This window comes from Temnothorax longispinosus, chromosome 5, assembly GCF_030848805.1.
Source record: "Temnothorax longispinosus isolate EJ_2023e chromosome 5, Tlon_JGU_v1, whole genome shotgun sequence".
Lineage (NCBI taxonomy): Eukaryota > Metazoa > Arthropoda > Insecta > Hymenoptera > Formicidae > Temnothorax > Temnothorax longispinosus.
The window spans coordinates 22300993-22316232 of NC_092362.1; the positions used below are offsets into that span (position 1 = coordinate 22300993).

General features: G+C 40.2%; 1 protein-coding gene across 13 annotated transcripts in view; it reads left to right on the forward strand.

Moving 5' to 3' along the window:
- The window catches only part of By (focal adhesion protein tensin), a 172147-nt gene that overhangs the window by 147979 nt on the left and 8928 nt on the right, over window positions 1–15240 (forward strand). For 12 of the 13 annotated variants that reach the window (XM_071779724.1, XM_071779726.1, XM_071779730.1 and 9 more), the window contains 4 exons: window positions 7679–7962; window positions 8221–8837; window positions 14140–14353; window positions 14795–14986. In XM_071779724.1, coding sequence (XP_071635825.1) covers window positions 7679–7962; window positions 8221–8837; window positions 14140–14353; window positions 14795–14986 — 1307 coding nt within the window. The remainder of the gene's footprint in view (window positions 1–7678; window positions 7963–8220; window positions 8838–14139; window positions 14354–14794; window positions 14987–15240) is intronic. The other variant, XM_071779725.1, reaches the window with a different exon arrangement.

The window sequence follows — 15240 nt, forward strand, 5'->3', positions numbered from 1 at the left end:
TAAAAAAATTATTATTATAAAGATCATTAATTATTTTACTGTATGAATTAAATGTATAATTAAAATTGCTTTTGATCGATTTTTATGTTTATAGATTAATTTTGTGTGAGTAAAACGTATTACTAATCAAAAGTCCTAATCATAGTTAATAGAAATTCGCGCGAGTCTTCCCTTTGTTGGATTCCCTACGGCTACCACGCCTCCGTCTCTCGCATTTTTGTCATCGGTCACGGAACGTGTACCCCTGACCGGATCTCAGAGTGCCCACTTCCCATCGGCTTACGCATCTCTATAAGGCTGTCAAACGAGTAATTCATCCTTATGTCTTTTTCTTTCTCTTCACAATCTCTCCTTTTCTCTCCCTTTTTCTTTCGCATCCAGTACTACTTGCTCACCTTCTCCCCCCTTCTCGCCCTTCGTCGTCCATCTGAAGATAATGACGGCCTACTATGCCAATGAATAGCATCCAGAGGAAGGATGCTAAATTTTAGTACCTACATGAGCGACCTGTCCTTCGTCAAGATGGAGGACTAGCGAAGGACGGGAAAGAGTGAAATGGTTATGCGATGCGAAATGAAAAGGTTTTTTTTTATATACGAATACACAGTGCTATTGTATGCATTGAAAGATCCATGTGGGCGGCTGCTTTGTTATGCAGATCAGTCGCTCGGTTAATTATGATAGTCGTTTCGTTCGCTACGAAGTTGCAATTTAGAGATTCGAAACGTTTGAACGAGTATTAATGCATTTTTAAGAAATTACTTATCTGCAAATATTTTTAAAGAGAGAATTTCTGTTTATTTTTATGTAAATGGTAACTTTGATTCAACGACTGTATTATTAGAACCGCTGTCGATCTACCACTACTAAGACTCCGCATCGCGCTAATAGCATCGTGTTCCACTTCCTCTTAGAATCTCTCCCATTTTCATTACAAGCCCAAGGGCGTAAGTCGCCAAGAAAGTTTCAATTTACATCCGCACTTGAATATGCAGAAGGAAACCCACCGGGCGTCGTAAACCTGTCAAGCACGCGGGATCGCATCCTTAAATTTCCCGTACTCGCTACTACCATATGCGCACTCGCGCGTGTCGCGCTTGTCCCACCCCTGAATTCCGCGGTTAAATCATGGCTTGTAAAATAAGTTAACAGCCGCGATTAACTATAAATTCGCGCTCTCGGAACAGCAGGGAAAGAGGGAGAAAGCGAGCGTGCGAGCCGGCTAAAGCGATGACGTTCTCGCGCGAGAATCTAATTACCATATCCAGCCTCTGGTATCGGTACGCGAATGCGCTCCATGCTCGCACGTGCGCGATTCGTTCGCGCGGCGTTGCAGTGAGAAATTGAAATAGTTAGCGGTTACCATCGTCTCGTCGAGTTGTCCTGACGACTACCGATGGTCACGCGAACCACATGTCATCGCGTTCCACTCCGCCAGAATGCATCAACTAAATAAACAGCGTATATAATCGTCACCGCGGAGTATCTTTTTCAATAATCTAGCTAGACAATAATAATGAAGAATTAATTAAATAAAAAATTTATTGTTGAAACAAATTTTATATAGAAATGTATTGTGCAGAACAGTTTACTTTTTCTAACAGTACTATAATTGTATTAAATATCTGAGCTTGCACTGATAGAGTAGCATAAAAAGCATAAAGCATAGAAAATAAATTTATTAAATTGATTAAATAAAATTAATTGTTGAAACAAATTTTGTATAAAAATATAACAGTTTATACTTTTTATATCATTACTATAATTATATTAAATATTTGAGCTGGCACTGATGAAGTGACATCATTAGAGTAGGTATGGCTCACCGATTTGCCAAAGATAATCGATATTGTTTCCGCGAAGATGGTCTCTTGTAGAGATAAGGGGTTTATCAGTTTGTACACTCGGACGATTTTACGACGCGCATTGCGACGTCGATATCGCGTCGATATCGTCTTTAGATAGATCTATACAATCGCGAGACTATTATAGTATTAATTAATTGGTATCGCGTCCCACGCTTCGCGTTTGCGCAGCTCGTAATCGGTCGCTTTGACGTTTATATTAGGACACCGGGAAATTTATGTCGCGCTCTTGCGGAAGATTGTTTGTTCCAGGCAAAACTCGTTAAACTTGTAAATCGGGGCAACGTTAAACGACGACGATATTTTATGTTGCTTTGAATAAACGCTATCGGGTTCGATTTAAATTTCCTTTCTATACTATTTCCCCACGAACTTCCTTCAAAAATGCAAAATATTCTAAACTATCTTTCTGTTGGCTATGCCTGGATATTTGCATCTGAAAGGATATATTATTAAAAACTGTATTATTCAATTTGTTATAAATGTAGATTGTTACGTCTCTATCTGTCCATTTTACCACTTCCATCATTGTGCATGTGAAATGCATGAAAATTTTTACATGCTAATATTCAACATGCTTTCCTATCAGTGATGGAATTTAAATTTACATATTACAGATGCATTTTCCGCGTATATCGGAGACAGTGCTCCGAGACACCTCGATTATCCATCGCTCGCGGATGATGAATGACTGCGATAAATCGCGCGCGAGCCGATTTCGTCCTTGATGCGGCGTGGCACGGCGCGGCCGCTCGCGAAGCGCAAAAAGCACGACGCATGTCGAAGAAATTGCAATAAGGGTCGGACGGAGAGCTAGTCGACGGTATCATTTGGCGCGATAAATCCGCCGACCGATTCGCGTTGGAGCGTGCGGCCGACGGCGACGCCGCTATCCGCCGCCGTGATCAGCGGCCGCGGCGCGGGCGCGAGCGCGAGCGCGGCGTGCAGTTGCAGCTTGCAGCTGCGGCCCAAGTGCGCGCGTTAAGCACGCTTTCTGGATCGCGCTCGCAAATTTATATCCGCATCGCTCTCGGATGTGTGTGATAAACGAGAAAATCGCTCGCATTTGCGAGGTACGCCGCGCCGCTTGCGGTTTCGAGCATAAACTCGTCTCTCCGCGAGAGCAGGAAGCCCCAGGGTTAATTAATATATCTTTAAAGGATAGTTAATCGTCCTCTTTGCGTTACGGTATGCGTAATTGCACCGTTACGGTTGTCTCGCACTTTATGCGGACAGAATATAGCGCTATATTAGCATTCCCGTCGTGTCGCTATTTTTAGTACGCTCGCGCGCGTCGCTTCAGCGGCAATTTAATCATACTTATGTAGACCATTGCATGTCTGGATTATGAGATACCGTCGATAATTTAATAGAATCGACCCGTTAATGGCTACCCATCACTTTTATCCAAACGATGCGTCAATCTCGAAAACCCGCGGACGAGCTTGTCCCGGGTAAATGCTCCGGAGCACGCAATTCGGCGACGCAACGTCGCGCCTTTCCCTCGGACCATTACTTTCACGTGGCGCGTCGATGAGAACTTGCTTCATTAAATCAGCCAAAAATCATCGGCCGCGCCTTCCGGCCGAATCTCCGTTCCTCGAACAAGTCTCGAGGTGGTCTCGAAGTAGGTGGTATTACGGCGCGTCGACGTATAATGCGATCTCGAATTTAAGACCGTTTAAGAAAAATTACGGCCGTCGTTTGCGAGCACCGCGAGACTTTTTATTCGCAATAATTGCAAAACATCACGATTCCCTTTGGCGTTATTAACGTAAAAACCACAACAAGGTTATCGATTGTATGCCGGTACATTTCACGCTTTCATCGCGTCTTCATCAGCACCATTAAATCCTCGTATACAACATCGCCGACGGTCGTGTATACCTCGTATTCGAAGTTTCATCATCGTGCTTTGAAAGAGGCTGCATTGCAACGGTAATAATCTTCGATCGGCGGGCAACGACAGAATCCTCGTGCTTAAATGTGTATACATGCGAAAATGGGTCCTGCTCGCTCATACAACACTGTATTCATTGTAAAACTAATCTTAGATGGTTTTTAAATTAAACAACCTTCTTATAATTACAAAAATTTGATTAGAATTGCATATCACAATATTCTTTATCATCTAATATTAATTTGGAATTAATGTGTTCTACTTGTCATGATCATCCTAAACATTTTATTGTATTAACACTGTTTTATGAACAAACGGAAATATATAGAGCCTGTTTAATAAATTTATTTTACAGCTCCAGTACTTTTAAATGCTGTTCTGTTTGCGCTTGTATATTACAAGCAATTAAATGCATTTCAACTGCCCGAGGTGATAGATTAGCCGTCATTGATAGAACGCGCGGGCCGATTCAAGTATAATAAGCGAGAATCGCTCAAATAAAAATGATTTATACCAGGCGCGATGTGTCAACGAGATAGCGACGACGTGGATTGAATTCAGATGAGGCTTCCCGCACGGCCCTAAGAAATTATACCCGGTGTCCTTCGTGGAATATCGCTCGTGATGATCCTAAATTAGCCCGATCGCCGATCTTGATCGCGTCATTATCGCGGTACACTTGTTCGTAAAGATGAGATAGTAGCGTTTTATAATTCGTTACGATCGTTATATATTTTTTTCAGATTTTATCGTGAACATGTAGTGAAGTTTTTGCCCTCTTTACACGACATTAGTAATGAGCGAAATACACAGCTTTATGAAAGAGTGAAGGAGTTATATTGCAAAATATAGCTCGAAATGTTTGAGTTACTAAAATCACGAGACTTTAGTTGATTAAATCTCTAACTATCTCAAGCTTACGCACGAATGATAATTTAGTAACGCACTCCGCGACGTTGATATATTTATCTCCTCTAATTCTCTCTCGGGTGAAAAAATACAAATGTAAATTTACTCAGAGGTATCAGTTCTGTCTTATAAAATATAAGATACACAGCGTACAAATAACATGACACGTGACATGTTTTGCAAATGCCGGAGCGGTCGTTCCAGCCGGCGAGGTGAACGAACATTCCGCCAGTCAAATTACGTTAAAACCCAGCCCAAACGCGCGTTCACGTATCGCCCCGCGTAGACAAATAATTATACCCCAGAAATTCTAATTAAGCCGATAATCTAACGGCTGTGATTGGTGTGCGATTGCGTTAGCGTAGAAACGCTGTCATCGGAGAAAGACGTAGAGCGTGACAGGGGCCTAAGGCGCAAACAGGCGCAAAGTGCATTGGCCACATTCGCGTCCCGCGGCGGCGCGGCGCACGGAATGCCGGATCAAAGCGGATGATTCGAGAGAGGGAGATAAAGAGAGAGAGAGAGAGAGAGAGAGAGAGAGAGAGAGAGAGAGAGGGGAAAAAACCGAGGACCCAGACACACGGGGCGAAAAATAAACCGCCGCGAAATTCTGCGTACACGCACGCGGCGCTACCGGATACGCATCTCGATGGAGAGAGACCCATTAAGTGCCCCTCCTCGTACCAAGGACCCATCCCTCGCTTCCCTGTTTCGCGGCCGTGTTTCACCGCGCGTTTCTTTCTCGCGTTTCGCTCTTCGACGTGACGTAGCGATTGTCGGTGCATGATATAAGGTAGCAGGAGATCTCTCGGCTGTGCAAACCGGACGCGAATGAGCGCGTCGAGTGGCGCCGTAGGAAATATCAGCCGCGCGGGGCTCTCTTGGTTGATCCGCGTCGAATACACGGATCTCTTGGGAACGTGCTGTTCTTGTCGGCGCACCACTCCTGGTCGTGATGTTAATCCTCCGCTTGTCCGAAGCGAATCTCTTTACTTGTTTTTCTTGAAAACGATTTCCATTTTTACCATGTCTTATAGGTACAAGAGATCTAAAATATTATAGAAATAATCATTGTTGTGTGTATGAGACAGAGAAAGAGAGAGAGATGCGCTTTTTGCTTGTCGTCTTGCGATTATCTTATCAGAAGAAATATGAATTATTGATATCTCGTAATAATTGGATGTTTAACACTTGGAAAACTTTATAATGTTGCGTATCTAAACTTTCATTTTCCCATCGCACTTCCATTCTCTACGAGTAGATTTAGATAAAGTTTTATCGTTCGCAGAAAGTTCGACCCTGGCTCTTCAGTATGTTCTCGATTTTGTTACTTGTATCTACAGCTGGGTTCGCTCCTTTTTATTCTCAACATTGTTACCCAAGTTCGCTGGAGAGCTAAATAAACTTTTTACCATTATTCTCTTTTGCTTTCTTCTTGAATTTCTTTTAGTCGGCGTAAATTCTATTCTCAGAAGTTTTCGTGCTATTAATAGCTAGCTGATGAGATTTTCAGCACGTAAGAGAATTTTTTTACGAGAATATTTAGAATCTGAGGATTACTTTTAGATTTTGGCTATTACTTTTTCATTATTTATTTTTACGTTTTTATAATCATTAAATTAAATCCGTAATATTATATCTTATAGTAAATAGTTCCTGATTTTGTTTAATGAATTGCTGTTAATAAGATATCCACCTCATTTTTCTGTATCTCTACTCAGTCTACTCAGTTTCTCACAACGCTATGAAATCGTAAAATTGTTTTAAGTATAACTGGAAAGTTATCTTATAAGATCATCATATGACATTCAGCGATTATCATAACATGAAATGTCACCCCATCCTTTCTCTTTCGCACAAGTATTGCGTCAATTTACCACTGATCCGTATTATGTCACGGTTGAGTAATTCGCGCGCTTTAGATGACGTAATCCTTGCGGTAGGTTAGCCCTGTGTCACGAGGTCACTGGGAAAAAAGACTCCGTCGAGGTTGCGCCCCAAGAAAGCGGCCGCGACGCCAACGGGGATCAAGTAATCACGGCTGGTCGTAGACTTCCAGAAACCCTTGTTGTGAACTTGCGGTAACTACAACGAATGGGTTTCCAAGAATTACGCTTTTAACAATCGTTGCGTCGGCTGTTGTCACTTAGATTGCGACATCGATTTTGTAGAAAGCTCATTGCGAAAATATATTTGTGCTAATTCGATTACTACCGGTTTTATTCAAATATTTCAACGATACATTGCAAAAACATTTACATTAATACTAGGAGCACATCAATATACGATAAAACGTTAATATATTTCCTGTTATACAAATTTTATATTGGAATTAGATTTCTAATACTTTGAGAGAAAGTTAAAATGAGGAATTTGTATCAAATTACTATCGTTTCCCTGCTAATGATCAAGTTATAAGTTTATTTTACTTCATTATAAATACATCATAATATCTTAGAAACTGATCGAGCAATTAGCTCTAAATGGCGTGATGCGTTGGTAGAGAGAGGAATGTATGTAATGGATGATTCCTTAACTCCCTCGTCGCAATTCGTAGGTACTCAAGAGCAGCGTCAGTCAACCATTTATGGCTGGCGGTTGTTCCTCTAACAAGCTCCTCGATTTCCCGCTCGCGGAATTATAGTTCACGCGGGTGCCCGCAGATATTCCAACCATAAGAAGAATCCGAGAAGAGAATTTATTTGCGGTTTTACTCTTGTTAGCGACTTTACGCGAATACTCTCATTACCATTCAAATCTACAACGTTTTACTTAAGTAATAATATTTATTACGAAAAAATACAGTCCAAATAAATTATTGCAATTCAGCTCTACTTAATAATATAATTAAAGTAATAGAAACAATTAACACACAAAAATAAGATTGGTAGTGGAATTAAAATATACAAAATATATTCAGTAAAATTGAAAATGTCATACTAAAATATTTTCTTTTCAATTGCTATTATTGTTTCACTATATTTGGACGCATGTTTCTCTCCAGAAGGCCGTGAGACTCCACTGTCACCACCACCTCCCTCGAGCTCTTCGGTTCAGACTTCACCTCGTGGCTTGGGTTATACCTGTGGCCCTATAGATGGGTCCTTGTACGCCGTGGTACATCAAAGCGCTGCAGGAGGTGCTCGCGGCTCGCCATTGACGGTTTCTATGGACAGTGGCATAAGTAGTGCACCGCCACAGAGACCCAGCCCGCCAGAACCAGAGCCGGAAAGTCAGGCTCACGGAGACCTCGATAAACTTCTTCATGATATGATGCTTACTGTCGAGGTAACAAAGTTTGCCAATTACGTGTATGCATAGATAATTGCATTTAAAGCCCCTTGCACAATAAGCGATAGCGATAGCGACAGCGACAGCGACAAAGTTGCCGACAAAGGTATAGCTTTGTCGGCAACCTTGTCGCTGTCGCTATCGCTATCGCTATTGCCTATTGTGAAAGGGGCTTAAGATTAATATGCAAAAAAAACTAAGAATTAATTGAAAAAATATCCACTATTTACATTATACTATGAAATTTCTCTACAGTCTATGCCAGATCCTCCGACAGATGATTACAATCGCGATCGAAGTGAGAAGATGTACATCCAAGAATCACGCAGTTACAGCAGTCACGGCAGCAGTCACCCAACGTCCACTTATTCCACTTTGAAGGATTCCTACAGGAGTTACGGGGCCGGTAAAGAATCGAGTCCGCCCTACAATTCGAGCAGCAGCTATAGCACCCTGAAAAACGAGTACAGAGACTCGTCGAAGAGCATCGAGCATCGCGATTACGAGTATCGCATGTCTCCGGATCGGAAGATATCCGAATCCTCCAACGACTCCTACAGGAAACACGCGGACTCCTTCTCGCCGCCTGGGAACATCGACTTCATCGACGAGGACATCCCGTATCACGCCAGGCAGACCAGTCAGCCGTTCTCGTACGGCGCCACTACCGACATGATAAAACATCAGAAATTGTCGTCGCCCTCGTTAGTGAGGAAAGCGTCCGTGCGAGGTGTCGCACCCGTTGTAGATTTCGAGGACATTCTTGGCGAGAATTCTAGAAGACCCATCAGCCCCCTCAGTCCCAATACTCCGGATCCGCCGCCGGAATTCGCAAACGGTCCCGTAAAGAGTGGAGCTGATCACATCGATGGGTAAGTGACACTCTTCATCTTATAAACATTATACAAAAATTGCTCTTTTTATATTGCTAAAAATTGTAAAATATATTAGGTTGATTCATAAATAAATTCCGCTGTGAATTACTGAATCACTTCTTCTGGGAAGCCAGTATTACTCACGGTATTTAATTATTTTATCTGTTGCAAGTAGTTAAAAATGTGTCATTTACGATTTTCAGTACTTATGTTGTTTTTTAAATATAAATAAGTTTTTTTAATATAAAGATTCAGTTTATTATGTAAAACGAAACTTGTTTATGAATCAACCTAGTATTAAAAATAGCGAAAATATGTATAGTGAGAGCGTTGAGATATTTTCGTTCTGCTAATTATATCTGAAATTATGTCACGCTTACGAAGCTTTATTCTCTCTGCAATATATTAACTACTTCCTTTTACCATTCTCTTTCAACATTTTCAAGAGAAATTACCCCTTCCACATCTCGCGACACACGATACTTTACTGATTTCGTGCGAAAATGGTTTTCTCGCGGATAAATGGCGTTGCGAAAGTAGAGATTATACTAAGTTTTCGCGGGGACGACGGCAAGGAAATCGTGGCGAATAGGCCGTACCTCTGGCAGAGTTTCCAGACGACCGTCGGCAGTATGATGTCGCAATGCATCGTCCGAATCGGGCACCGCAAAAGAACTTCGCTCGCGCGCGGAGAGAACGTTTAAGAAAATGAGCGAGCGAGAGAAAGAGAGAGGGAGAAAGGGAGAGTAGAAAGATCCACGAGTTGGCCATGGACAATTAATAAATTGTCGACCCATACGCGGCTACGATGGCGTACCTTTTGCCACGAATGGTAAATGCGGTCGTCGTGAGTCATGTTTCTAATGCGAATAGAGAGATTTAGCGCCGCGAATACATCCCCGTTGACGATCGACAGCGTGAATGATGTGGGATCTCAGGATGCGAATTGCGAAATATAGCCAATGAAGCTGTGCAAAGGATACTACATTAATTTGTTTTAAGAAACGACAGCGAATAAATACAATAAGATTTGATATAAATTTAAAGCTGTTTTATTACTTAGGTTCTATTATATTTTATTTACAATCCTTTCAAACTGGAAAATCTCTGAATAAAAAATATTTATTATAGAAAAAATTTAATAAATAAATAAAAACAGATTGTGTTAAAAAATTATTCTAACAAAAATCAATTGGCAAAAATCTATCCAATTACTTGGTTCAAAATTATTTATTTATAATTTTATTTTTACAACAATTTACTTATATTTCCAATTTTAAAGTTATTACAATAGTTATTTACAAATGGTTATTAAATTTGTATATTCTATTTTTTATGTACATGTGTATGTATTGGCAGTAAATGGAATAAGAGGAAATTAAATTAACCATCTGATATGCATAATAATGTTTCGAAAGAGACTCGTTTGTTACATTGCGCTGCCGTAAATGTAAAGGCATCCCATAAATGTGCAGTCACTACATAACGCCATTCACCTCGAAGTCATCAACTTTTTTGTACATCCCGAGACTTTCGCGGTCCTGCCTCGCACATTTCGCGAATGAGATCCCACGCGTGAATGGAGGAGAAAGTATGCACGATCGCGTAAAATGAATCTGTTAACCCTGTCCGGTTCGGCACGATTATAAAGTAACACCGGTTCACGTATTTATTTTTTTTATTGCGATAGCATTAAAATGCGTTAAATTAAGATGCCGAAGTCGCTGTTGCATGATTTTTTTTCTCTTCGGACACAAATAATTTTGCAATTTCCTATTATAATTCCGGAAAATGCTCTTACATTAAATTATGTTTTATTTAATATACACATATATAGTATATGACTTTAATATATTTTTTAATTATACATTAAAATGTTTTATTTGATTAAAAATTACTTCAAAACTATTTAATTTTCTGTCTTATAAATCTTTATTTTTTATTTTATTTTCAACCAAGCGATATCATGAGGATTTTAACTTCATACTATTGTGAGTACGATTTAATTTCTAAAAAAGCTCACGTTTTAAAATCTTCAATTCTCAGTCTCTACCGTTTCTCTTTTTAATTATCCATCTAGGGAGAAAAATGTAAAAATGCTTTATAAAAAATGAAGAGAAGTTGACGAACGAGAGTTGACAGCTCGTCGAGTTCGTCGAACCAAATATCCATACCGTAAAATTCGTGTCGTATTGCGCACCACGGAACACCGTAAAAATAAACACACGACTTCGCTTCGCGAACGGAACGATTTTGCGCTGCGCGCGAGCAACCGCAAGATTTCGCGGTTATTTACGAAGAGACGTTTTGACCTGGGGAGGAAACAGACGACATTTACGATCGAGAGGATCAACGAACGTTCGGCAGGTCCGCTTTCTCGCGGGTGAAAGAAACGTGACATTCCGAGCGTGATGACACCGGAGAGATTCTCGCTTTATCCGCTGTGACTCTTGCTAAAATAAAACGGGATGTTGTAATGTCGCGTTACTTAATGAACACATTTTAGAGTCCTTAGAATTGCGACATCGCGACATCGTAATCGTCGGGGAAAAATTATGATGGAACTTAAGACACGAAGGACCGGTATTTCGGGATACCGCGCGAACGTTCTCTGACATAATTATAAATATAGAACGGGCGCGAGAGATACGTGCTAAATCAACCCTGTAAAACCCGTGAAAACATCTCATTCTGCCTCCACCTCATTTGTCTTCATTTATTTTACCCACATTTGATATATCGGGATGACGCGCTGGCATAGTGAGATATCACAAATGTTTCCTGCTTGGAATAAAATAATCCTTCGAAATAAAATAATATAACATTATTTTCCCGTTTTTACTATATGATTCCTCAGATAAGGTAATTAAATAACGTTAATATCGAAGAGATGATTTATTTAAATTTATTTTCATATTTATAGCATTTTATTGCGATCACTGTTTTTATTATTGTTTTCGTCTTGCAACGCTACTGCCTTTCCTTCTTTACGTTATCGAGTACATTACACCGAAAAATGTCCCTTTTCATCTATTCTTCCGACGTAACTCCGGAAACAACGGAGAAACGATATTCGGAAGCGGAAGTCATTGGAAGAGGCGAGGAATGAGCACAAAACCTGCCCGTATAATTTTCTTCGCAAACTCGAGCGTGCATCGTTCTTTTTTGATGGACGCGACTTTCATATCTCGTGACTCAAACTTTTCTATTGCACACGGAAATCCTTTTCATCCACGTAAAAATGTCTCGCTAACGGATGTAACGCATTAACAATATTCTTCGCCAGACTTTTACATATTCATGCACTTTTAATGCATGCTTCACAAATTACTATGTTGGACAGCGCTGCAAGTAGTACAAGCAGTAAGTGATAAGACAATGTATAAAAAAGACTTATTTGTCATACCAATTTTACATTCACTTATCTGCTGTCATTGCATAGCATGTGTAAAAAGATATATCTCTCTTATAAATTCAATAATTAGTAAACAAAAATTAAATAACGGTGTGAAATAAACTACTTAAGCGCGATAAATACAAAATTATGTAATGAACTTTTATCACGTAATTTTCTTTAATAACGAGACCAACGAGACCCGCACGTCTCGTAAATTAACGAACTCCATTTTTTTCTTTTTTGATAACGAAGAGCTCGTTCAATTTAAAATTTACCCACGGGGCGAATTTACACGCGTTGTGTCGTTATATGCGCAGATGAGATCTCGACGAGCGTGCACACGCAATTGCGTTTTATGGCACGCTTGATTTGCGTGCAAGCCGGTCATCTGTTACAATTACTATTGATAAGCGGCGGCACGTACGCTGCAACTAGTTCGCTATCAACAATTTAGGATTAACAATGTGGGTTACGCGCGTGAAATACCAAATGGATAACCAGATAAGATTCGATCAATAGTTTCTCACATTCTAAAATTTAAAGCATTGAATTATATATCTAACAGATAAAAATGTTAAATAAATTTTGAGCGAGACGCGGTAAACGTGAAAACGATCGAAGCTGCGCAAACAAACCAATCGGAGATAGAACGCTGTTTGATATTCGTCATGAATAATAGAAAAGACGCAGTATTCCGTTTCGCTCCGCTTAAATAATACAACGTATCGAGTTTGGTTTCCAAGAAACACAAACCAATATTTCAATCAATGGTACATTTAAAATAAACACCAATATTCGCGAAAGATTCAACGAATCGGTCAAGGTTGTTGCAAGTTCACGATTCCGAACTCCTTCATATATTTAATGCTATTAAAGTAGCTCTCTACATTTGTTATCCAAGACGCGAAGTTATTGCACGTCTTTATACATACATGCAACTTTATGTAGCACGAGAGAAATTATTTTTCTTTCAGCAAGCACACACAAAAGAAAAACGTCTTACGATTTTTCAGGAGCTTGAAAATACTGAAATCTTCTTTATGTGAAGCACCGAAATCTTCTAAAATATGAATATATGAATTGTTGTGAGTCTTTACATACACATTGCAACAATTTTTTAAGAATAATAGAATTTCACGTCATATTGTTCGCCAATGGCGAATTCAAAGAGATCTAAAACGATGCGCACAGAGTTGAATTAATGCTTCTTTCACGCGACAAGTTTACCCGCGAGGCGCAGTTTACAACTCTCCTGGGGGTTGTGCGCGTTCGGGCACAGGCATAAATTTCGTTATTGGAAAAAAGAAATCCTCCGTGACTTACGCTGATTGGCTACCGAGGCCGTCGTTTATTATCTCGAGGAACGGCTGGATGTAACGCGCACTCCGTAGCCACGACTGCCGCGAGTCGATGGCCCAGGGCGACCTCATCGATCAGGGTGTAATTATCGACTTCTATCGCGGTAGGAGGTCCAGAATCCGGCGTAGTAGAATTCCGCGAGTCTCTATTCGCGAAGGAGCACGTTTCGCCGAGCCTTTGTTACCGGAGTTGCGGTCTCGTATTCCCTAACGAAATCGTAACTTCTCGTATTTTCATTTATGCGCCGTGTAACGCGATAAGTCTCCCTGTTGCGAGATATAAAGGCGAGAAACATCGCAATTATCCGGCGTTATTTACAACGTGCTATTAAATGTTTAATCTCACGTTACATAAATCAGTAATAAATATCGGGCTCGATCAGTGATCGAAAATTTGTAATAAGGGCAATTTTTATTAAAGAGCTTTCTATCTTTTATTTATACTTAATGAAATAATTATAGTTTATCTTTGTATGTGTGACGTGCTTGACAGGAAAACATAAAAAAATTTGTGATAAAATAGTTCCGTTTTCTTATCGTTCAGTTTGTCATGGCTGAGACAGCAGCAATTGAAACTCGCCGCTAGGAAAGATGAAAGGAGCCCCGGCAAGCTCTGGCGACAAGAGACCGGAAACCGTGTGATCGGCGAGCTCAGGAGCTTGCAGAGAGGAAGATTGAGACACGACGGTTACGCGAGCGACTCGGCAGTTCTCGACGATGATGACGATGTGTGGGGAGCGAGTTCTGTTTCCGGACAGGTAAGAAATCATCGGAGATTGTTGGCTAGATATCGATTTAAAAAACTTATTCTAGTAATAAAAAATAATTAAATGTTTTTCATGTAAAGTAAAAAAGGAAAAGGTAGCAATATATTGTTCGCAATACTCAATATAATACGTAGAGACTTGTTTTTGGTAAAATTGTTAATCCTAGAATGCAAGTATGACACAGCAGATATTGGAGAACCATATTTAACAAAAGATTAATGTTTCTCGTTTGGGCCATTTCCCATATTAAGCTCCTGTATTTATGTAGTATCTGAAACTTCGCCTGTACAAATATGATTTATAACTTTCTCTCGCAACTTACTAATATAACAAAAGCCGCCTATGATTCAGCAGACGCAATATTTACTAACGCGAAAGACTAAGCGCGCATTCTGGGATTAACTTTGTTGACATTCACCGTTTATCGATTAGCCGTCGTCGAGAGCTGTTCCGTACACCTCCGCACCAGCTAGTCCTCTACTTCCGCAGAGATCGAGCAGCCGGAAGTATAACGGCAATGCCGGAAACGGTGTTCTCGGCAGGCCACGAGCGGAGAGCATGAACGAACGGCCGTTCGTTTCTGTGAAGCGTGCTTACGAATATCGCAAGTACAACGACAGTCAAGTGAGTACGCAGTGTGCATTTAGGCGTGTTCCATGCATTCTTTGCTCATTTAGATTGCTGGAATCATGCGCGCCGTCGTTTCGAATATTTAAATTGCATATTACCATACATAATAATTACGCAGGTTTCTATGATTCTGTTATATTTTTTTTTATAAGGAACCGGCAAGTAATTGTATTTGTAAGTAAATTGATATGACGACCAGAAATTCAAATAAAAAATACCATGCATAGATAAAAATCAGAATTTATTTT